The sequence below is a fragment of the Somniosus microcephalus genome, chromosome 10 (genome assembly GCF_052327205.1).
Source record: "Somniosus microcephalus isolate GS21.2 chromosome 10, FLI_Smic_1.0, whole genome shotgun sequence".
Lineage (NCBI taxonomy): Eukaryota > Metazoa > Chordata > Chondrichthyes > Squaliformes > Somniosidae > Somniosus > Somniosus microcephalus.
In genome coordinates this window covers 203,756,735-203,780,598 of record NC_140996.1, presented here as the reverse complement: position 1 = coordinate 203,780,598, position 23,864 = coordinate 203,756,735, and the positions used below count along the sequence as shown (strand labels likewise).

The window sequence follows — 23,864 nt, the reverse complement described above, 5'->3', positions numbered from 1 at the left end:
GAACATCGACCAACAGCACCCCCACCAACTACCCCTTCAACAACCCTGGCGGCACCCCCGGCAGAGACCCAGGAGGCTACCGGGGACACCCAGTCGACACCCGCGGCACCGCAAGAGCCACGTCGGTCGCAGAGGACTATCAAACCCCCGAACAGACTAAATCTATAGAAGGGGTGAATGTGATGAAATATTCCATTCATCACTGCCTGTGACTGTGGTCGGTTTCAGTTTCATTCCCCTTCCCCCAGCTCCGTTTCCTCACCATTGTATTGTATATTGGAATGTGTTGTGTGTAGGGCTCCGCCCATACCTGGCCCCTATGTAAGCAAGCTCAGTCTGGCCTCATATCCAGTACTGCAGCCATCCGGATGGAAGATACCTCTCTCCACTACGTGTTACCTTCTAAGTTAATAAAAGCCTTGTTTTGTTTCGCTAACATCGAGTCTCGGAATTATTGAGGCACATCACATCACAATAGCGTGACCCAAAGTCACAACATATATTTTGTATCATAAAATGGATGTAAATCTGAGAGGCTTCTAGGGTTCTTTAAAAAAAAAAAAAAAAAAAATTGCAAACATATTTACCAGTTAAGAGACAAACGCAATGTTTAAAGGGAACATTGCAACAGCTGTAATCTACTGTGTATCGAGATAAATTCCAACCCCAGAAATGGGGGCTGAAAGGGTTAACAAGAGAACTAGGTGCTACCTTGCTTCCCAGGGCAGTTACCATTTGCTTAAGAAACAAACACGTGACCAGTGCCACATCCAACAAATCAATATGGTGAACGTCAATTTGTTCAGCACTGCTCAAGTCACTTTACGCCATTCATCTCTTGCTTTTTGTCAGCAGGAATTTAACGACACAGCAAACTCAGAGGTCACAGAGAAGCACCTCTTTTTCCAAGGCTGCACTTTTTTGAAATATAACTCCCCTAACGGTTGCAACAATTCTGTAAAATGAGGATCATTATAGACACTAACAAGGATAAATCAAATTCTCTCCCAGTGAAAACTAAAAGACGTAGTCTGCAAATGATTAATTATAGTACAATAATAACAGCACGAGTCGACAAGGGCAAAGCACCGAATGTGGTAGACATGAACTTTCAGAAGGCCTTCGATAAGGTGGCATATAAGAGACTCATGACAAAGGTCAGGACAAATTGAGTTCGGACCAAGTTGCAGAACGGATTAAAAGATGAATACAAAACAGAAAACAGAGGGAAGTTTCTCAGACTGGCAGAGAGTGGGAAATGGTGTTCCACAGGGAACCATGCTGGGACCACTGTTGTTTACCATATATATAAATAAATGATTTGGACTCAGGAATTGGAGGTACGGTGTTGAAATTTGCAGATGATACGAATTTGGGAGTATAGCTAATAATGTGGAGGACTGCACCAAAATACAGGAATACATAAACAGGCTTGCAGTGTGGGTGGATAGATGGCAAATGAAATTCAATACAGGAAACTTTGGTTTATCCGGAGGTTGTATGTCCGGAAACCTCGATCTACCGGCAGAAATCAGGAGCCGTTTCGTTAGGTTTTTTTTCTTCTCGTGGCTTTGTTTTCAACAGTCGGGCTCTGGAAAGTCTCTCAGAAGCTGCTAAGCTACAGAGACGCTTCCAAGGTACGGGCCGACTGTTTACAAGCTGTTGCTAAGCAACAGTGTTTGTTGTCAGATACGGAGATGAAAACCTCTGTATGCTTCAACATTAACTTTGTATGTCCGGCAGTTTTGATAGATCGGCAACAGCTCGGTCCCGTCAGTGCCGGATATAACAAAGTTTCCTGTACACCAAAGTGTGAGATGGTTTATTCTGATAGAAGGAATAAGGAGACCACATCTTCCTTGGAAGAGAAGAAACTAAATGGGGTAGAGGAGCAAAGAGATCTGGGAATACAGATACATAAATCGCTAAAAGTAGCAACACAAGTTGATAGGGCCATAAAGAGTGCAAACAAAGTACTGGGGTTCATATCTAGAGGAATAGAATACAAAGGCAGGGAGGTAATGTTAAATTTATATAGAACTTTAGTTACAACACACTTAGAGTACCGAGAACAGTCTGGTCTCCATACTACAAAAAGGACATTGAAGCACTGGTGAACATACAGAGAAGATTTACTGGGCTGTTACCAGAATTGAGAGGATGCAACTACAGGAAACTTTGTGCTATCCGGCACCCACGGGACCGAGCTGCTGCCGTTGCCTCAAAACTGCCGTACTCTCCAGAGTTAATGTTGAGAGATACGGAGATTCTTATCTCCGTATTTGACAACAAACACTGTTGCTTAGCAACAGCTTCTAAACACTCGGGTGTGGCCTGCAAGCTCTGTAGATGAAGCTGTTGCTATAGCTACAGACCTTGTACAGCTTGACTGTTCAAACAAAGCAAAAAAAACAAACAAAAAGAATAAAAAACGGCTGCTGATTTTTGCCGGTGGCTCCAGATTGCCGGATAGCTCACCTCCGGATAGCACAAAGTTTCCTGTATCAAGAAAGATTGAGCAGACTGGGGCTCTTTTCTCTGGACAGACGACCAAGAGGCGACATGATAGAGGTTTTTAAAATTATGAAGGGGTTCATTGGGGTAGATGTGGAGAAACTATTTTTACTTGTGGACAAATCCAGGACAAGGGGGCATAAATATAAGATAGTCACTAACAGATCAAATGAAGAATTGAGGAGGAATTTCTTTACACAGAGAGTGGCGAGAATGTGGAACTCGCTGCCACATGGCATGGTTGAAGCAGAGAGCATTGATGCATACAAGAGGGAGCAGGGAATAGAGGGATACGGAGGCAGGGTGGAAGAGAAGTAAAACTGAGTGCGAGTCATCAAAGAGTGCTCTAAGTTTGGGTAAGTGTGAGAGTTCTTTAATTGTTATTTCTCTTTAAATCATTCTTGATAAGATTACTTAAGCAGTTTAAGTAAAGGGGAAAAGTTAAATATTTGGGATTCTGTTGGTTTAAGAAGAGTAAAACAAGGTTACACTGCAGGAGTAGTAAATTGGCACAGCAGGCAGTAGAAACCAGTTTTCTAACCAATCAGCAGGGGTGACTCATTTGGCTGTAAACAAACAAACAGTATAAAAAGACCAGTCCTAGTGCGAGCAAGCACTGAGTGCGAGTCATCAAAGAGTGCTCTGAGTTTGGGTAAGTGTGAGTTAGGTGCTCTTTTCAAACTTTAACTCTGTGGGTTGTAGTTAATAAGGCCTTTCTGGTGCAGAGTGACTGTTGGTAAACCATTTAACTGGTGTAACTGGAGGGATTGATTTAATTTAAATCCAATTAATTAAAGGGGATACTAGCATCTAAAATCGGGCAGAGGGTGTCCATAACTAACAATAAAAAATTTAATTAATTACATAGAATGGAGCAGGTGATGTGTTACTGTTGCGAGATGTGGGAGCCGGTGAACCCCATTGAGGCTCACGGTGATTACGTCTGTGACAAGTGTCTGCTGCTACAGGAACTCCAGCTCCGTGTTGATGAGCTGGAGTCTGAGCTTCAGACACTGCGACACATCAGGGAGGGGGAGAAGTACCTGGGCTCTGTGTATCAGGAGGTGGTCACACCTATGAAGTTAATTAATTCAGATGTAGCCCATGGTCAGGGACAGGACGGTGTGACTACGAGTGAGGCAGGTACAGGGATCTAGGAGGTAGTGTTGAAGGAGCCGCAGCCCTTGCTCTTGTCCAACAGGTTCGAGGTTCTTACTCCCTGTGGGGACAGGAGCAGGGACTGCAGGGAGGATGAGCAACCTGGCCACAGCACCGTGGAACAGGGGGCCATTCAAGAGGGGGGAGTAAATAGAAATGTTGTAGTGGTAGGGGATAGTATTATTAGGGGGATAGATAGAGTTCTCTGCAGCCGAGAGCGAGAGTCCCGAAAGCTGTGTTGCCTACCCGGTGCCAGGGTTAAGGACATCTCTTCTGGGCTGGAAAGAAACTTGCAGTGGGAGGGGGTGGATCCAGTTGTCGTGGTCCATGTTGGTACAAACGACGTAGATAGGACTAGGAAGCCGATTCTGTTAAAGGAGTATGAGCAGCTAGGGGTCAAATTAAAAAACAGAACCTCAAGGGTTTACCTGAGCCACGAGCGAATTTGGCTAGGACAAATAAAATTAGAGAGTTAAATGCGTGGCTCAAAGACTGGTGTGGGAGAAATGGGTTTTGCTTCCTGGGACACTGGCACCAGTACTGGGGCAGGAGGAAGCTGTTCCGTTGGGACGGGCTTCACTTGGCCAGTGCTGGGACTAGAGTCCTGGCGGATCATATAACTAGGGCTGTAGAGAGGGCTTTAAACTAATTAGTGGGGGGGGAGGTTCCTAGAGAGCAAATAATAAAAATGACAACAGAGAAGGTCATAGACTTAGGTAGCAGTGGGGAAATTAAAAACCAGAGCGTGTCAGGAAGGGGCATAAGGTATGGAGTAAAAGGTAAAGTAATAAAAAGGGCAAAAGCAGGAACTAAGTGTCACAAAACATATTTGAAAGTTCTCTATCTGAATGCACGTAGCATTCGTAACAAAATAGATGAGTTAATGGCACAAATAACTACATATGGGTATGATCTTGTGGCCATTACAGAAACATGGCTGCAGGGTGACAATGCCTGGGAATTAAACATACCAGGTTATTTAACGATCAGGAAGGACAGGCAGGAAGGAAGGGGAGGTGGGGTGGCTATGTTAATAAAGGAAGGAATCACTGTAATATAGAGAAATGATATTGGGTCAAAAGATCAGGATAATGAAACAGTTTGGGTGGAGGTAAGGAATAATAAGGGGAAAAAAACACTAGTGGGCATAGTCTATAGGCCTCCGAACAGTGGCAACTCTGTTGGACGGAGTATCAATCAGGAAATAGTTGAGGCTTGTAATAAGGGAACATCTATAATTATGGGGGATTTTAACTATCATATTAATTGGACAAATCAAATTGGGCAGGGCTGCCTTGAGGATGAGTTCATTGAGTGTATTAGGGATGGGTTTCTTGAGCAGTATGCAACTGAACCGACCAGGGGGCAAGCAACCTTAGATCTGGTCCTGTGTAACGAGACAGGATTAATTAAAAATGTCCTAGTAAAGGATCCCCTTGGAATGAGTGACCATAACATGGTTGAATTCCATATTCAATTAGAGGGTGAGAAGGTTGGATCTCAAACAAGCGTGCTAAGCTTGAATAAAGGAGACTATGAAGGTATGAGAGTGGAATTGAGTAGAGTGGATTGGGAAAATAGATTAAAGGGTAAGACGATACATGATCAGTGGTGTACATTTAAGGAGTTATTTTACAACTTCCAAAAAATATATATTCCACTGAGAAGAAAAGGGTGTAAAAGAAAAGACAGCCATCCGTGGCTAAGTAAAGAAATTAAGGATAGTATTCGACTAAAAACAAGGGCATATAAGGTAGCCAAATCTAGTGGGAGGATAGAGGATTGGGAAAACTTTAAAAGACAGCAAAAAATAACAAAAAGATTGATTAAGAAAGGGAAGATAGATTATGAAAGTAAATTAGCAAAGAATATAAAAACAGATAGTAAGAGTTTTTATAGTTATATAAAAAGAAAAAGGGTGGCTAAAGTAAATGTTGGTCCCTTGGAGGATGAGACCGGGAAATTCATGGTGGGAAATATGGAGATGGCAAAAACACTGAATGAATATTTTGTATCAGTCTTTACAGTAGAAGACACTAAGAATATCCCAACACTGGACAAACAGGGGGGGAGGAGCTAAACACTATCAAAATCACTAAGGAAGTGGTACTCGGTAAAATAAATGGGACTCAAGGCAGATAAATCACCTGGACCTGATGGCTTACATCCTAGGGTCTTGAGGGAAGTGGCGGTAGGGATTGTGGATGCATTGGTAATAATTTTCCAAAACTCCCTGGACTCAGCAAAGGTCCCGGCAGACTGGAAAACTGCTAATGTAACACCCTTATTTAAAAAGGGCAGTAGACAGAAGGCTGGAAACTATAGACCGGTTAGCCTAACATCTGTGGTAGGTAAAATTTTGGAGTCCATTATTAAGGAGACAGTAACAGGACATTTGGATAATCATAATTTAATAGGACAAAGTCAGCATGGTTTTATGAAGGGGAAGTCATGTTTGACAAATTTGCTGGAGTTCTTTGAGGAAGTAACATATAGGGTGGATAAAGGGGAACCAGTGGACGTAGTGCATTTAGACTTCCAAAAGGCATTTGACAAGGTGCCACACAAAAGATTATTGCTTAAGATAAAAAATCACGGGATTGGGGGTAATATTCTGGCATGGATAGAGGATTGGCTATCTAACAGAAGGCAGAGAGTTGGGATAAATGGTTCATTCTCAGACTGGCAATCAGTAACTAGTGGTGTTCCGCAGGGGTCAGTGCTGGGTCCCCAACTCTTTACAATCTATATTAACGATTTGGAGGAGGGGACCGAGTGTAACATATCAAAGTTTGCAGATGATACTAAGATGGGAGGGAAAGTAGTGAGTGAGGAGGACATAAAAAACCTGCAAGGGGACATAGACAGGCTAAGTAAGTGGGCAGAGATTTGGCAGATGGAATACAATACTGGAAAGTGTGAGGTTATGCACTTTGGCAGGAAAAATCGTAGAGCAAGTTATTATCTTAATGGCAAGAAACTGGAAAGTACTGAAGTACAAAGGGATCTAGGGGTCCTGGTGCACGAAACTCAAAAGGTTAGTATGCAGGTGCAGCAAGTGATTAAGAAGGCCAATGGAATGTTGGCTTTCATTGCTAGGGGGATAGAATATAAAAATAGGGAGGTATTGCTTCAGTTGTACAAGGTATTGGTGAGACCGCACCTGGAATACTGCGTACAGTTTTGGTGTCCATACTTAAGAAAAGACATACTTGCTCTCGAGTCAGTACAAAGAAGGTTCACTCGGTTAATCCTGGGGATGAGGGGATGGACATATGAGGAGAGGTTGAGTAGATTGGGACTCTACTCATTGGAGTTCAGAAGAATGAGAGGCGATCTTATTGAAACATATAAGATTGTGAAGGGGTTGGATCGGGTGGATGCGGGGAGGATGTTCCCGATGATGGGTGAAACTAGAACTAGGGGGCATAGTCTTAGAATAAGGGGCTGCTCTTTCAAAACTGAGATGAGGAGGAACTACTTCACTCAGAGGGTGGTAGGTCCATGGAATATGCTGCCCCAAAAAGCTGTCGAAGCTACATCATTACATAAATTTAAAACAGAAATAGACAGTTTCCTAGAAGTAAAGGGAATTAAGGGTTGCGGGGAGCGGGCAGGAATTTGGACATGAGTCTAGGTTCGGATCGGACATGGCCCTGTGGGTAGTGGAGCGGGCCCAGGGGCCATGTAGCCTGATCCTGCTCCTATTTCGTGTGTCTAATTCTGTTAGATTCAGGAGATGGTTCTGTGATAGTAGATTGGCGGTTAGGATCAGATCAGCCATGATCTTATTGAATGGCGGAGCAGGCTCGAGGGGCCGATTGGCCTACTCCTGCTCCTATTTCTTATGTTCTTATGTGGAGTATAAACACCAGAATAGACCAGTTGGGTGAAATGGCCTGTTTCTGTGCTGTAATTCTATGTAAATACATCACTACATTGTACTATATTATATGTACTATATTACCATAACAACACATTTTTCTTTCTCTTAAAACCAGATTGACCTACAGTGGGACAAGTCACATCTACGTCTCAGCATTATGGATAAATAACATATACAAATGACTAAATGAACAAACATAAACTAGAGGTAGCTAAGCCAGCTGTTTTCAAGATCAAGTTCAACTCAAGTTAAGCCAAGAGTTGGCTAACCTCTCTGAATCCAACTCAAGATCAATCAACTTAAAATCAAAGTGGCAGGCTCCGCTGCTGAGGAAGCTGGAAAAATGACAGGGGGCGATTTGGTTTGGTGGACCATGCACCCAGTCTGATCCACATTGACTCCCATCACACTGGGGCTAGTTTTAAAATCCTACACCCAATAGTCTGCAGCTCAGGGTTAAATTTAGCAGATCATTTACAATGTATCTTACCTAATTGTGCAGAGGAGAGTTCCATAATGATCAATGATGCAAGTATATAATTTTGTAATACAGGTTGAGCGTCCCGAATCCAACAACCTCGGGACCGAGGTCCAGCCAGTTTTTGGGTTTTTCCAGACTTCGGAACGTGTTTCTGATGTCCGAAGTCCGGAAACACCCGAGCCCAGGTTGCGATATTTCCGAAGTTTGGAAACGCCCGAGTCCAGGTTGCGATATTTCTGGACTTCGGACATCAGAAACACATGCCGAGTCCGAAATGCCTGGGCCCAGGTTGCGCTATTTCCGGTTTTTGGTAAGCCTCCCGCAGGGTGTCCGGATTCCAGACCCCTGCCACCAATCGTCCCAGAGTTCGGAACATTCCGGATTTGGGATGCTCAACCTGTATTGTCTTCCCCTACAAACTCTTTCTCAGTTTTTCATTTTTTTTTTTTTTTTTAGTGGGGCTAAGCAATTTTCCTTGTCATTCTGAAGGTTCTGACTCATGTTGGGGTATGGTTTCATAGGTACCGATTGCCACCTGGCACTTTGCTCAAGTAGCCATTCTTCATGTGTAAACCTCCACAGTATTGGTAGGCTATTCACCATGGGAAGCATCACAGCCAAGCCTAATCCAATCCTCACACACATGCATGTTTCAGCAGTGGTCACTGGGTAGCGACCAGGACCAGGAACCATGGCCGATTTTTTTTTTCACTTCCTTAACTCAGGGGAGTTGGGACCAATTTTGCACCCTGATCTACCACCCCAGTTAGTTAATCAAGAACAAGGCAGGAATTGAACTTGGGGATTTCTAGTCTGTATGGCTCAGCTACGCACCGCCTTCACCAACTAAGCTATTCAGGAAGCTTTAGTCGTCATTTTAACATACAGAAACTACACGAAAAAGGTTTATTCATCAGTATAGTGTCTACTGAAGTCTAAACTTTCTATGACATCTAATATGGAAATTTCTAGTGGAATTTTCAAAGTAGGTTGTTCCTGGAACTGAGTCAGCCCAAAAATTCTCAACACGGTCCCTATACCAAGAAATTCCTCATTGTCCCTTTCTCCCCCTTCAGCTTACATTCTCCGTTGTTCTTCTTCCAAACCATCTTTTAAGTATTAACAGTATTCTACTTAAAAAAAGATGGTGAAATAAGAGAGATGCAAATGTACCTTACTTTTTAGTAATATATATTGATGTTTACTAAGGCTGAAAGATCAAAAAGACAGTCAACTTCTGTATATATTAGAGGGTTCATTTCTTTTTCAAGCTTTCTAGGAGTCTTGCTTCAGTTTCTCTATTTTGAGCCCAGGTAAACAGCAAAGTTAGTTGTTTAAATAAATTAAAGGTGTTTCAGTAGCTGCACTTAAAAAGTATACAGCAGAATAAAAAATTATAAAACATATAAAGCTTACATAAGTGTACAGGGACCAGATGCCACCATGAGCTGAATGACGTTTTGTGTTCCCATCTCCTTGTGTTCTAAATAGTAACTGCAGCAATGCTAATTTCTGATAAGAACCAAACAGCAAAAAGCTGTTGCATTGAAAAGACAAAAACAGATCCCAACTGGTGTGTTAAAAGCCCAAGTGCATGACAATCAATGCCAGCTGGAGGACACCCTTGTGACTACCTCTTACTTAACATCAGTGCAGTGACCTTGTATAATTTCCCTCTGGATTAAATAATGGCTTCTGAGGCTCTACAATATAACCTTTCCATTGCTGATTATTCTTTAATGCTAGAAATCTACTGAACATGAAAGCTGTGAGAACTTCATATTGATAGTATTTTCACGACTCATATTTAAGACTAATCAATCAGGTTTCGCCATTCTGACGCTCTCCTTCTTAAATCTCTCTCCTGTTTTGTTGGGTTTCACACTTTGCGTTCTATTTCTCTTACTTTACTTCCCCCCCCTTTAGATTTCTGTTGCTTATTTTTTGTCTCATCCTCCTTCTTGGTTATTCTTTCCTTTACTATACTTTTTCAACTACAGGAAACTTTGTGCTATCCGGCACCGACGGGACCGAGCTGTTGCCGTCCCATCAAAACTGCCGGACAAACCAGCGCTAATGTTAAAACATACGGAGCTTTTGAGCTCCGTATCTAGCAACAAACCCTGTTGCTTAGCAACAGCTTCTAAACAGTTGGCTGTACCTTGCAAGCGTCTCTGTAGCTAAGCAACAGCTTCAGCGAGACCTTGCAGAGCTTGACTGGTGAAAAAAAAGCAACGAAAAGAAAAAAAACCTAACGAAACGGCTCCTGATTTTTGCCGGTGGATCGAGCATTCCGGACAGTTAACCTCCGGATAAACCAAAGTTTCCTGTAATGAACGTGCAACAGGCGGACCTGAAGAGGATTACAAATAGAATTGAGGAATCAAACGCAAGAAACATCAAATCTGACACTCAGTTGCTTGAAACACAAGAACTGGGGTGATATTAAAGTGCTCCACCACACTGTACTACAAATTAATCTGACGATCAATTGTGCCCAAAATCCAGACAAAATTGTGTGGGGGGGGGGGGGGGTGGTGGTGGGGGTGAGGGAGTATCAAGTAGAGGTCGGATACTTCAGCTCAGGGAGGAAAAACAGACATCCAGGGCCACTCTTCTGCCCCGCTAACTGCCTGGTGAAAAGCTCCTTTGGCCGAGACCTGGAGCAGGTTGTTTATCTCTCTCAACAGAGGAATGGCCGTGGGGAGGCTGAAAGAAGGGAGGAAATAAAACCTTGTGGGAATACCAGCAAAAGGGAAAACAAAATAAATCAACCTGAGAGAGAAAAAAGGCTGCATCAGGCTGGAAACAAAAGTTGCACATTGCTTGAACTACAAAATTAAATGGAGAATTGCACACGCCTGCTAAGTACAATTATTTCCAGCTGTGGCCATTTCATTTAAAACCTCAAGCTGGGTCACAGCCACATAGAATTTCTGTCTTGTGCTTAAAAATAGCTTACCCACAACTAAGGGATACATGAGGAAGAAGGGAATAGAGGGAAATGGGTGCAGGATGGCAAGAGATAATTCGAGCGGGAGGAGGTTTATGTGGAGTATAAACACTTGGCACAGCCCGGATATGCTAAATGGCCCGTTTCTGTGCTGCAGATTCTATGCACAAAATACTTTGATTAGACCTATTAATGTCAGAGACTTCTGTTGCTTTTGTTTTTTCTTAAACTACAGATGCAATATAAAAAGGAAAGAGCAGCTGTTCTTGCAGGTTAATTGGACCGTGCTGTGAAGTTTTCCAAAATGATCAGCTTTTGACACTTACCGCCTTGATGCACAGCTGTACACCTTCCGGCTGATTAGTTTGAAGGACTTCCACAACAATTGGAGCGAGAACTGAACTCAAACCACTAACCTGAAAATTTAAGACATAATTTTTTAAAAAACTGTACCGATTCACTTAACCTTTTCCACAATATATAATTATAAAATAAATCACACAGCATGCTACAAGGTCCCATTATGTATAAAGGATACCCCAGTCCTAGTTCAATCAGTGAAGTGCAGGAACAAGATTAATTTAGAAGGACCACTGCTGATCAGAGACTGTTGGCACTGCTCTCCATTGCATTATAAGTTCCAAAGGTTTGCACCTCATGTTGTTTACATGGAAACTACAGGTTAGCCGAGTAGTAGCTCGGGCACAGCACATTGTGAGCATGATGGCAACTAGCATGTAGATCCCACATCCGAGGACAGCAATCAGCAAAGCAATCAGAGTGTGGAACTATAGAGCCAAAATAGTAGAGCGCAAGTCATGCTCAAACATGTATAGTGCTCTCTTCAGACTGTATTGTGTCTTGTTCTGGCCATGGAAACATTTAAGCAGTGAAGGTCAGTCAAAGAAGAGCCATAAGCTAGTCCTTAGTGTCTGAGGTATGAAGAAAGACTGGGGAAACGGATTCAAAAGGGCTCAAGAGGTGACTACAATCTTTCGATATATCTGATAATAGCAGAATAAGATATCATTAAATTGTGAGAGCAGGACAAGGGGACACAAAGTTCTTCAGTCAAAATGTGGTTAATAGGTGGGCCTGGATTTTGTGGTCAGCGGCGATCGCCATTCATTACGCTTACAGCTGCCCACAGACTTTTCGTGGGCTTTTGCGTGGCAACTCCTGACGATTAGAGAGCCATTTCAGCGTGGCGCCCTCTACAGGGGATCTGGGACGAGTGTGAACAGGTCAAGCAACAGCATGTCTCCTCAACCAGATTGAAGAATCCTCACTGAGACATGCAGAGTCTAAACCAGGAAGTGCAAGTCAGAATATTTAATTCAATATAAAATCATGTACAGAAAACGAGAGAGGGGGAAAGAAAGAGGGAAAAAAAAGTTCTTATTTTAATTTTTATTTAAATCTCCACGAATAATTAAAATCTGAAGGAATGAGGCTCCACACTTTTAAAATTAAATTTTCAGTGCCAGAGAGGTTGTTTGTCAGTAATTAAGACTTATCACGTCATTAAAAATTCATTTACACTTGAATGGACAAACCCTAACTTTTTCTGGCGTGTTTAGTGGGTATCTAGTGGGTAAGTACACCAATTTCACGCCCTTCATGTGTTTGAATGCCAAGTCTCTCGGTGAGGTACCGGTCAGACAGCAACTTCTGTATTTCCGCGTTTAACTGTGCATGTGTGGCCGCCGGAAGTTGCTGTCCGATTTACTCCTTAATAATGTTAGCATCACCGTATTCCGACCGCAAAATCTGGGCCAGTGTCCTGGACACTGTAGGAGATGAAAACCCTGGAATCATTTAAGAAACAATTGGATGCTGAAATGAAGCATGGAACACTAAGGACATTCTGGATGGATCAACTGTAACAGGGTCTAATGGCCTTCCTCATCCATATTTAACTTGTCATATTGCAAATGTGCTAAAGCTGCGATGAATGACCTAACTGTGGTCTGTTTTAAATGGGAAGGGCTGTTCATAGAATGCAAGAGAGAACTGGATCTTGTATTTTCTTCATTACAGTAGGCATTTCACTCCTCTGCATTCAGTAGCCTCCATATTAAAAAAAAGTTAATATTTGCAGTTAGAACCAACTTGGATCTTAACTCTCCTCGTGCCAAGAGTGATATAACCGATTACTTAAAAAAATCCTATTAAACTTTGTTAAAATGAAATAAATAGCAGCTTGTTGAAGATACAACTTGTGCCAATGAGTGGTTGAACACAAAATTGTGCTTACAGTTTCCCACGTGGCATATTCCTGATGTCAGCAGTGCCAGATGAACTGCTTTCCCATAGGAAGAGGTTAAAAAAAAACATACATTATCTATTACTGTGAATCCACCAGCAGGCTGCTTGGGAGTGGCAATAGCACAGCATGGGAGCAAAATTCATTTCCATCTTGTGTGCTAGTAAAAAAAATGCATAGCATACGAGAAATTTTAAATGGGAAGTATGAGAAATATTTTTAGGGATGCAAGTGAAGAAACCTCACAATACCTGTACGATTCTCTCATGGGAACGAATAACACCTTCCACATTCATCTTAGTGCCCTGTTCCTGTAACACGGCGATCTCAGTGGATTTGGTAGGCACTGCATAGCTGTGAAAAAGAAAAGCAGAAGCACTTCTACATAGTACAGTATTTTAACGTTTCAATAAAACTGAACATTCAAAGTAATATTAGAACAGACATCAAAGGATAAATATTATCATTTACTCTCCAATTTTTGGGGGGAGAAGGGACAGAGTAAATGAAGACATGTATAAAGAATTTGTGCTTTTTGTTTAGGGGACAAGACTTGGAAAATAAATTCATGGTTTAATTTTTTAATGAGGTTAAAAGGAGAATCTTTTAACCCTTATCCGACACCCTGCTGGATCCATGACTCTCTCCCAATTCACCTACAACTGCACTGTCAGACTTCCAAATGCCAAGCCTTTGGCCCTCCATTTGCCACAATACTTCTGCAGCCATCAATATGCTCAACCACACCCTCAAACTCCATCTTTGTCCTAAACCCCTCCACTTCTCTCTCCTCCTTGAAGACCTTCCTTAAAATCCAAGGGGTCACACCTTCTTAATCTCTACTTCCTTGGCTCAGCCCCAGTTTTTTGATTACATTTTTCTGAAGTACTGTTGGACATTTATCGACGTTAAAGTCTATACAAATGCAAGTTGTTGCAGTTGACTGCAGACTGGTGATCCATTTAGCATTGTTTGCTACCTTTCCTCCACTTTGATCTTTAGTTGGTTGCAGAGCCTGTGGATGTACTGACTGTAGTGTTCCACAAGTGTCATGTCATAGCCGGTAAGTTGGATATTTAGGACACCATGCTCTGTGTCAGTGCCAGTCTTGAGCTGCTTCATCTGTAACTTCTCTCTTTTCTTTCGTGGCTGTTGGAAAAACAGTTTAAATTTTTGTGCAATTTACACCAAGATTTAAAGGCACTCAGATTCATGAAAGCCAAATGTGATTGGTGTAGAGGGACACTCCAAGCCTCCAACTGGTAGAACCACCATTTGATGAGATATTGTGTGCGTCCCCATGCTGTAATCAGGGAAGTTGTGGAAATGGGCTCTCACATTTTCTAAGAAGTTGTGCTGATCATCATGCCGCTTGCGAGGAGTTCCTGGTACATGCAGAGGGCTCACATCCACACTGGTCAGTTGTCTAATTACCAACCAGTAACTATGCTTCTTGCAGTGAGAGGTAAACTGCATCACTATGGGAGTTGAGTTAATTCCATGGTGGTGCACTTTGCTACTGAAGATTGGGTCAATCCTCTGATTCAGGCAGGTCCACAGTACTACAGGCCGGGCACAGCTGACGATTCACTAGTTGGCTCATTAATTGAATCGCTCATGGGGAACTACAAGTTTTCCCAAACAGCTCCAGATAACCCAGCAAGCCAATGGCCTATAGGTAGGGTAGTCATAGAAACATAGAAGATAGGAGCAGGAGTAGGCCATTCGGCCCCTCGAGCCTGCTCCGCCATTCAATGCGACCATGGCTGATCATCCAAATTCAGTACCGGGTCCCTGCTTTCTCCCCATACCCCTTGATCCCTTTAGCCTTAAGAAATATATCCAACTCCTTCTTGAATATATTTAATGAATTGGCCTCTACCGCCTTCTGTGGTAGAGAGTTCCACAGGTTCACCACTCTCTGGGTGAAGAAATTCCTCCTCATTTCTGTCCTAAATGGCCTACCCTTTATCCTTAGACTGTGTCCCCTGGTTCTGGACTCTCCGACCATCGGGAACATCCTTCCTGCATCTAGTCTGTCCAGTCCTGTCAGAATTTTATAAGTTTCAATGAGATCACCTCTCATTCTTCTAAACTCCAGCAAGTGCAAGCCCAATCGACCCAATCTCTCCTCATAAGTCATTCCTGCCATCCCAGGTATCAGCCTGGTGAATCTTCACTGAACTCCTTCCATGGCAAGAACATCCTTCCTCAAGATGTGGTCTCACCAAGACCCTGTACAACTCAAACCCTCTCGCTACGAAGGCCAACATACCATTTGCCTTCTTAACCGCCTGCTGCAACTGCATGCTTACCTTCAGCGACTGGTGCACAAGGACACCTAGGTCCCGTTGCACTTCCCCTTCTCCCAATCTATTGCCATTTAGATAATAATCTGCCTTCCTGTTTTTGCCACCAAAGTGGACAACCTCACATTTATCCACGTTATATTGCATCTGCCATGTTTCTGCCCAATCACCCAACACGTCCAAATCATCCTGGAGTTTCTTGACATCCTCCTCACAGCACATACGCCCACCCAGCTTTGTGTCGTCTGCAAATTTGGAGATATTACATCTAGTTCCCTTGTCTAGATCATTAATATATATTGTGAATAGCTGGGGTCCAAGGACCGACCCCTGCGGTACCCCACTAGTCACTGCTTGCCACTCAGAAAAGGACCCGTTTATTCCAACTCTTTGCTTTCTGTCTGCCAACCAGTTCTCTATCCAAGTCAATACCTTGCCCCCAATCCCATGTGCCTTAACTTTACACGCTAATCTCTTATGCGGGACCTTATCGAAAGCCTTTTGAAAGTCCAAATACACCACATCCACTGGTTCTCCCTTATCTATTTTACCAGTTACATCCTCAAAAAATTCCAGTAGATTAGTCAAGCACGATTGACCTTTTCTGAATCCATGTTGACTTTGTCCGATCCTGTCACTGTTTTCCAAGTGCTCTGCTATTACATCTTTTATAATGGACTCTAGCATTTTCCCACTACCGATGTCAGGCTTACCGGTCTGTAATTCCCCGTTTTCTTTCTACCACCTTTTTTGAATAGTGGGGTAACATTAGCTACCCTCCAATCCATGGGTACTGTTCCAGATTCCATCGAATGTTGGAAGATGATCAGCAATGCATCTACTATTTCTAGGGCCACTTCCTTAAGTACCCCAGGATGTAGATTATCAGGCCCTGGGGATTTATCGGCCTTCAATCCCATCAATTTCCCCAACACCATTTCCGTACAAATACTGATTTCTTTCAGTTCCTCCCTTTCATCAGACCCTATGTTCCCCGGCATCTCTGGGAGGTTATTTGTGTCCTCCTTTGTGAAGACAGAACCAAAATATGTATTTAGTTAGTCTGCCATTTCTTTGTTCCCTATTATAAATTCCCCTGATTCTGACTGCAAGGGACCTACGCTTGACTTCACCAATCTTTTTCTCTTCACATATCTACGAAAGCTTTTACAGTCAGTTTTTATGTTCCCTGAAAGCATACTCTCATATTCTATTTTCCCCCTCTTAATTAATCCCTTTGTTGAATCCTAAATTGCTCCCAATCCTCAGGATTATTGCTTTTTCTGGCCAATTTATATGTCCTCTCCTTGGATCTTATGCTATCCCTAATTTCCCTTGTTAGCCACAGTCGAGTCACCTTTTTTGTTTTATTTTTGTGCCAAACAGGGATGAACAAATTCTGTAGTTCATCCATTCGGTCTTTGAATGTTTGCCATTGCCTATCCACCGTCAACCCTTTGAGTGACATTCCCCAATCAATCCTACCCAACTCGCACCTCAGACCATTGTAGTTTCCTTTATTTAAATTTAGGACCCTAGTCTCTGAGTCGACTACTTCATTCTCCATCTTAATGAAGAATTCGATCATATTATGATCGCTCCGACCCAAGGGGCCTCGTACAACAAGATTGCTAATTAATCCTTTCTCGTTACATAATACCCAGTCTAAAATGGCCTGATCTCTGGTTGGTTCCTCGACATATTGGTCCAGGAAACCATCCCGTAAACACTCCAGGAATTCCTCCTCCACAGTATTGTTACTAATTTGGTTAGCCCAATCTATATGTAGATTAAAGTCACCCATGATGACTGCTGTGTCCTTATTGCACGCTTCTGTAATTTCCCTTTTAATGGTCCTGGCTGGTTAAACAACAGGAAGCTTGCTTGTAGTTTATGGAAGTAATTTGCGCAGTTTTAGCTGGTTAAACTCCAGCAGTACTACAGTTACACACTTGGAGGTCTCGAAGCCTTCACTCTTGTTAATCTGCAATTAAAGGCTCTGGAGTTCAAGAAGTGGAGCATGTCTATTTGGGGAGAAAGCATGTAATTCAGACTGAAAAGTGACATGATCTCTGCTTCAATCACTAACCCAGGTAGTGCATTCTACAGCCCCACAACCCTCCGTACAAAACAGTTTCTCCTGATCTTAAGAACATTTGTGGGTTTCTATGTGCATCAGGTGAGTAGGGTGTCTCTATATTGTTGAAGTTACAGGATTGTATTCAAATTGTCAACTGAACTAAGAAACCCAGATGTTGCAGAGTCTTGCAATCACAATGATCTTCAATGTTGCTACGTTACAGGCGCTATATAAATGGAAGCTGTTGTTGTTAGTACAAGCAGCATCAGGATATCTCGGGCTTGACTGGCAGCCCAGATGTCAATGTAACAGATTGCTCGCAACATAAATAATTATGGTCAAGTCATTTAGGAAACCGACACTATCAATGACAAACAACAGTCCAGAAAGAAAAATAAGGTTGTAAGAAGAGTTTGAACCGGAAAATCCTCACAGCAACATTTGGCTGGCATTGGGTTTTTAAACTGACATCTCCTGACTTGCATACAGGACCAATACTGACTTTACAGAGCCATCTGCTACTGACGTCAGCTCTATGGTTCTTCCTTGAGTTTAAGATGCAAAATGTCAAGTCTGAATGACAGTATGGTAAAGGAATTACAAGTGAGATTTCTATAGCACCCTCATGGCTCAGTAACTGCCCTTCCTGGTGTGGAACTGAGCCAGATAAACCAGGAAGGTTCCAGGTACAATCTCGGATTGGTGGGGAGTTAGATGATCACAGCCAGGCAGGTTCCCAGTGAAGAAGGTACTATACCATAATTGACCTCAACGCCTCAGGCTAGGGAAGGGAAACGTCAACAGTGTTCCTGCTCCTGATGGTCATTCAATGACTCCTGCATTTATATTTGTGGGCATTGGGTGAAAACAAATTAGATAGAAAATAACTTGCCAAAACTTAACCACAAATTAACTACCTGAGGCAGCCATACTCCCCCAACAAATATCAGTGCCTGTTTGTGGAACCTTGCTGTGCACAAATTGGCTGCCGCATTTCCTACATTACAACAACAACTTGTATTTATATAGCACCTTTAATGTAGTAAAACGTCCCAAGATGCTTCACAGGAGCGTTATAAAACAAAATTTGCCACCGAGCCACATAAGGAGAAATTAGGTCAGATCACCAAAAGCTTGGCCAAAGAGGTAGGTTTTAAGCAGCATCTTAAAGAGGAAAGTGAGGTAGAGAAGCAGAGAGGTTTAGGGAGGGAATTCCAGAGCTTAGGGCCTTGGCAGCTGAAGGCAAGACCACCAATGGTTGAGCGATTTAAAATCAGGGATGCTCAAGAGGCCCAAATTAGAGGAGCGTAGATATCTCGGAGGGTTGTGGGGCTGGAGGAGATTACAGAGATCGGGAGGGGCGAGGCCATGGAGGGATTTGAAAACAAGGATGATAATTTTAAAAATTGAGGTATTGCTTAACCGGGAGCCAATGTAGGTCAGCAAGCACGGGGGTGATGGGCGAACGGGACTTGGTGCGAGTTAGGACACAGGCAGCTGAGTTTTGGATGACCTCAAGTTTACATAGGGTGGAATGTGGAAGGCCAGCCAGGAATGCGTCAGATTAGACAAGTCTAGAGGTAACAAAGGCATGGATGAGGGTTTCAGCAGCAGACGAAATGAGTCAGGGGTGATATTAGAGGTGGAAATAGCAGGTCTTAGTTATGACACGGATGTGTGACAACAATGACTACACTTCAAAAGTACTTCATTGAGTTTTGGGACGTCCTGTGGTGACGAAAGGCATTATATGAATGCAAGTTCCTTCATTTGCAAGGAGAAGAGAATATTAGAGGGGCAAAATAAAGAGCCCACAATTGCTAAAGACAGTATGCAATTGAGCCACACAGCAGGTGCACTTGTGTGGATGTCAGGTGAAAACACAATCAGGCCCTCCATTTAAATTGAAATAACAACAGAAAATGCTGGAAAAACTCAGCAGGTCAGGCAACATCCATGGAGAGAAATTTGAGTTGCCGTTTTGGGTCGAACCCTTCTTCAAAACTGGAAAGAAAAGAAAATAGATCGAAGGCAGGGTTGCGATCGGACAAAAGAAGTGAAAGAAACAAAAGAAGTAAAAGAGACAATAAAAGGTATTAGAAGCTAGACGAGATGGTAATAGGCTGAGATTAGGTGTAAAGTGTACTGGCAGGGCAAGAGATAGTTGCCAGGTGTGAGAGAGAAACAAAAGGAAAAGGGGGGGGGGGGAGAAAAGGAGTGGAAAAATTACAAGAAAAAATGTAATAGGGGCCGAGGTTATGATCTGAAATTGTTGAACTCGATATTGAGTCCGGAAGGCTGCAGAGTGTCTAATCGGAAGATGAGGTGCTGTTCCTCGAGTTTACGTTGAGCTTCCGTGGAACAATACAAGAGGCCAAGGACGGTGAGGTCCGAGTGGGAATGGAGCGGTGAATTAAAGTGACAGGCGACCAGAAGCTCAGGGTCACCCTTACGGACTGAACGGAGGTGTTCCGCAAAGCGGTCACCCAATCTGTGTTTGGTCTCCCCAATGTAGAGGAGACCGCATCGTGAGCAGCGAATACAGTATACTAAATTGCGAGAAGTACAAGTAAATCGCTGTTTCACCTGGAAGGGGTGTTTGGGGCCCTGGACAGTGGGAAGGGGGGAGGTATAGGGGCAGGTGTTACATCTCCTCCGCTTGCACGGGAAGGTGCCAGGCGAAGGGGAAGGGCTGCTTGGGGTAATAGAGGAGTGGACTAGGGTGACTCGGAGGGAGCGGTCCCTACGGAATGCTGAAAGGGGAGGGGAGGGGAAGATACGTTTGGTGGTGGGATCACTTTGGAGGTAGCGGAAATGCCGGAGGATGATCCGTTGAATGTGGAGGCTGGTGGGGTGAAAGGTGAGGACAAGGGGAACCCTATCGTGGTTCCGGGAGGGAGGGGTAGGGGTGAGGGCAGAAGTGCGGGAGATAGAACTGACACGGTTGAGGGCAGTGTCAACCACGGTTGAGGGGAATCCTCGGTTGCGGAAAATGGAAGACATGTCTGAAGCACTGGTGTGGAAGGTGGCATCGTCGGAGCAGATACGGCGGAGACGGAGAAACTGGGAGAATGGAATAGAGTCCTTACAGGAAGCGGGGTGGGAGGAAGTGTAGTCCAGGTAGCTGTGGGAGTCAGTGAGCTTGTAGTGAATATTGGTCGATAACCTATCCCCAGAGATGGAGACGGAGAAGTCGAGGAAGGGAAGGGAAGAGTCAGAGATGGACCATGTGAAGGTGAGGGAAGGGTTGAAACTTTAAATTGCCAGTTGACAGTCACTGTCTAGGGTCACACAGGAAGGTGAAAATTTGAGCGAAGACCTGTAGGGCTGCCGGAGCGACTGTAAGAGTTAGATCCTTCGGGAGAGGAAGGGAGGAGGAGGCAGTAAATTAGGGAGGGGAAGGAGAGTAAGTCAGTACCTGATTTGAACAATACTAAATAGCTACCATAAAAATTATCTATTTCAAAACTAAGCCGATTAGAGAATTTTGCAATTAATCATCTCAGTACCATCTGTGCATTGAATTTAATCCAGACACGCAAACAAGATATTACTTACCACTTCTCTTGGCAGTAGGTATTTATACCTCCCAATCCCATGGGTGGGCATCGACCTGTAATGTCTCTTGCTGGCTAGGATATTACCTGTGTACGCAGAATGTAGAATTTATTTGATTAAAATATATTAGCAGGTCACACTCCTGAGATGTCCCATCTCCTGGTGGCAGTGCAGGGTCAATGCAAAAATGACACAAAGTAATTGAGCCCACTCTTTGAAGACCAACAATAACATTTTTTGTACAAAAAAAACCTAACAGGATTAGAATGTACTTGTTTAATTACATTTATCGAACATCCTTTGAGTCTGCACTTTTGTCTAGATTTACTTAGTAATAGTCAGCTGAAAAAATGTTATAGAAAATCATGTACAGATCATGTAAAGGAAAATATGTAGATGCTGAATAAAGGAAAGGATAAAAGGAAAACTTTAAACACTGAAAATCTGAACTATAAACAAAAAGATCCTGAAATGCACAACAGGTCAGTGTCTGAAAGGGAAAAAGGTAGGTTAATATTTGGATGGGACGTTTCATCAGAATTGAAAGGCCTTTAATGCATTTAGTGGGCCAACACAGTCCTGTCTTAAACAGATTTGTTATACAGGTACACTGTCCCTTATCCGAAAGCCTTGGGACCAGCTGAGTTTCGGTTTTCGGAATTTTTCGGATTTCAGAAGGTATTATAAGACTGGGAAATTTGTATTTAATATAAATTTTAAAAGTTCAGGCTACCTCTTGCGACTGTTCCGTGTCTCATTCCCCTTCCTGCTTCTCTGGAAAGCTGGATATTGGCTGACTCCTACTAAGCTGGCCCGCAAATCAGGTCGGGGGTCGGAGAAAAGAATATCGGACGGGCCGCGGTTCAGGTCGGGGGGGGGGGGGGGGGGGGGGTCCGGGTCGGGGGGGTCCGGGTCGGGGTCCGGGGGGGGGGGGGGGGGGGGGTGGTGTCGGGAGGGGGGTCCGGGGGGGGGGGGGGGAGAAAAGAATATCGGACGGGCTGTGGTTCGGTTCGGGTCGGGTCGGGGGGAGAAAAGAACATCGGACGGGCCGCTGCAGCTATCGGACGGGCCGCTGTATTGTTGGGTTCACTCTCCCGGTACCTCCTTCACACTGCCCGGCTCAGCCTGCAATCTCCTACCCAGGAGGGAACTCTGTGACCCTCTGCCCTGCTCAGCGTAAGTCGTGCGCCACTCTGGTCATGTCGTGCGCATGACTTACGCTGAACAAAAAAACTTTCAGTTTTTAGAGGTTTTCGGAAGTTCGGATAAAGGATAGTCTACCTGTAGTAATAAAAAAGCAAAATACTGCGGATGCTGGAAATCTGAAAGAAAACACTCAGCACGTCAGGCAGTATCTGTGGAGAGCGAGAAACGCAGTTAACGTTTCGGGTTGATGACCTTTCGTCAGAACTGATCAAAGGTCATCATTATAGTGTTACAGACACATAATACGGGCCAACGAAACAGGAGGGAGCATGATAGACCATCATACGATTCGTCAAACAATTCAAGCAAGTTAGCAATGTGAAATAAATTTCTACCAAAACAGGTCTGATGGCAGATAAGTTAACATTTTGAGTATGGGCCCATTATAAGAAAAAACTAGAGGGCAACTAAGCCTCTATATAGGATGGAGTGGTAGAACAGCAGGTGTCAGGCTCTCTGGCTCCTATCACAGAGGCACAAAAAAGGCAACAAATAAGAAAAGGGTGAAAACAACTTAATGCTGGAAGGGAATTAAATGAAAGGTAGATGTGAGAAACAGACAAGAAAATGGGGAAGACAGCAAAGGTTTAAAGCTGCTAAGGTCAGTGTTCAGAGCAGAGGGCTGCAGGGTGCCAAGGAGACTGAGGAAATACTGTTGCTGAAATGTGTGTTGAGCGTGATTGGAACAGTGCAGGAGGCCAGAGAGGGAACAGTGAGAGTGGAAATAGGAAGAGGGAAATTGAACTAGTGAGTCACAAGGAAGTCAGACAGAATGGTGCTGCTCATCAAATTGGTCACCCAACCTTCGTTTGGTCTCCCCAGTGTAAAGGAAATTGCGTTGTGGGGCACTGCAATTCTGAGGATAAATCAAACTGCGATCTCCATCCTACTAGCTTCCATGCAATGATAATTATTGAAATCTCAGTTCCACCAGATAGGCAGACCCACATCCAACAACCAGAGACTATGAAAACCTACAACTTTCGCCAATTCAAAAAATTCTGTTCTTTCTCACTCTCCTCCCTAAAGTTTCCCAATGTCACAAATCATTCCCGTTGTAACCTGCTCCAATGTCTTTGTTAATATTGCTAGCAAGCTGACCACTATGAAGAGCAGCCTAGTTTGATCCATCTCCCTGACACAGACTAGCCTCAATACATAGAAACATAGAAGATAGGAGCAGGAGTAGGCCATTCGGCCCCTCGAGCCTGCTCCGCCATTCAAGGAGATCATGGCTGATCATCCAAATTCAGTACCCTGTCCCTGCCTTCTCCCCATATCCCTTGATCCCTTTAGCCTCAAGAAATATATCCAACTCTTTCTTGAATATATTTAATGAACTGGCCTCCACCGCCCTCTGTGGCAGAGAATTCCACAGGTTCACCACTCTCTGGGTGAAGAAATTCCTCCTCATTTCAGCTGGTGTTAGACCTTTGCTGTGGAACTGGTAGAT

The 23,864-nt window shown here is 43.6% G+C and overlaps 1 protein-coding gene across 3 annotated transcripts in view; it reads right to left on the bottom strand.

The window, feature by feature from the left end:
- Positions 1-23,864, bottom strand: part of mrpl48 (mitochondrial ribosomal protein L48) — a 59,648-nt gene that overhangs the window by 12,790 nt on the left and 22,994 nt on the right. For 2 of the 3 annotated variants that reach the window (XM_085999462.1, XM_085999461.1), the window contains exons 4-7: positions 21,206-21,291; positions 14,238-14,407; positions 13,510-13,612; positions 11,319-11,408 (exon numbers count right to left, since the gene is read on the bottom strand). In XM_085999462.1, the coding sequence (XP_085855588.1) occupies positions 11,319-11,408; positions 13,510-13,612; positions 14,238-14,407; positions 21,206-21,291 (449 nt within the window). The remainder of the gene's footprint in view (positions 1-11,318; positions 11,409-13,509; positions 13,613-14,237; positions 14,408-21,205; positions 21,292-23,864) is intronic. The other variant, XM_085999463.1, reaches the window with a different exon arrangement.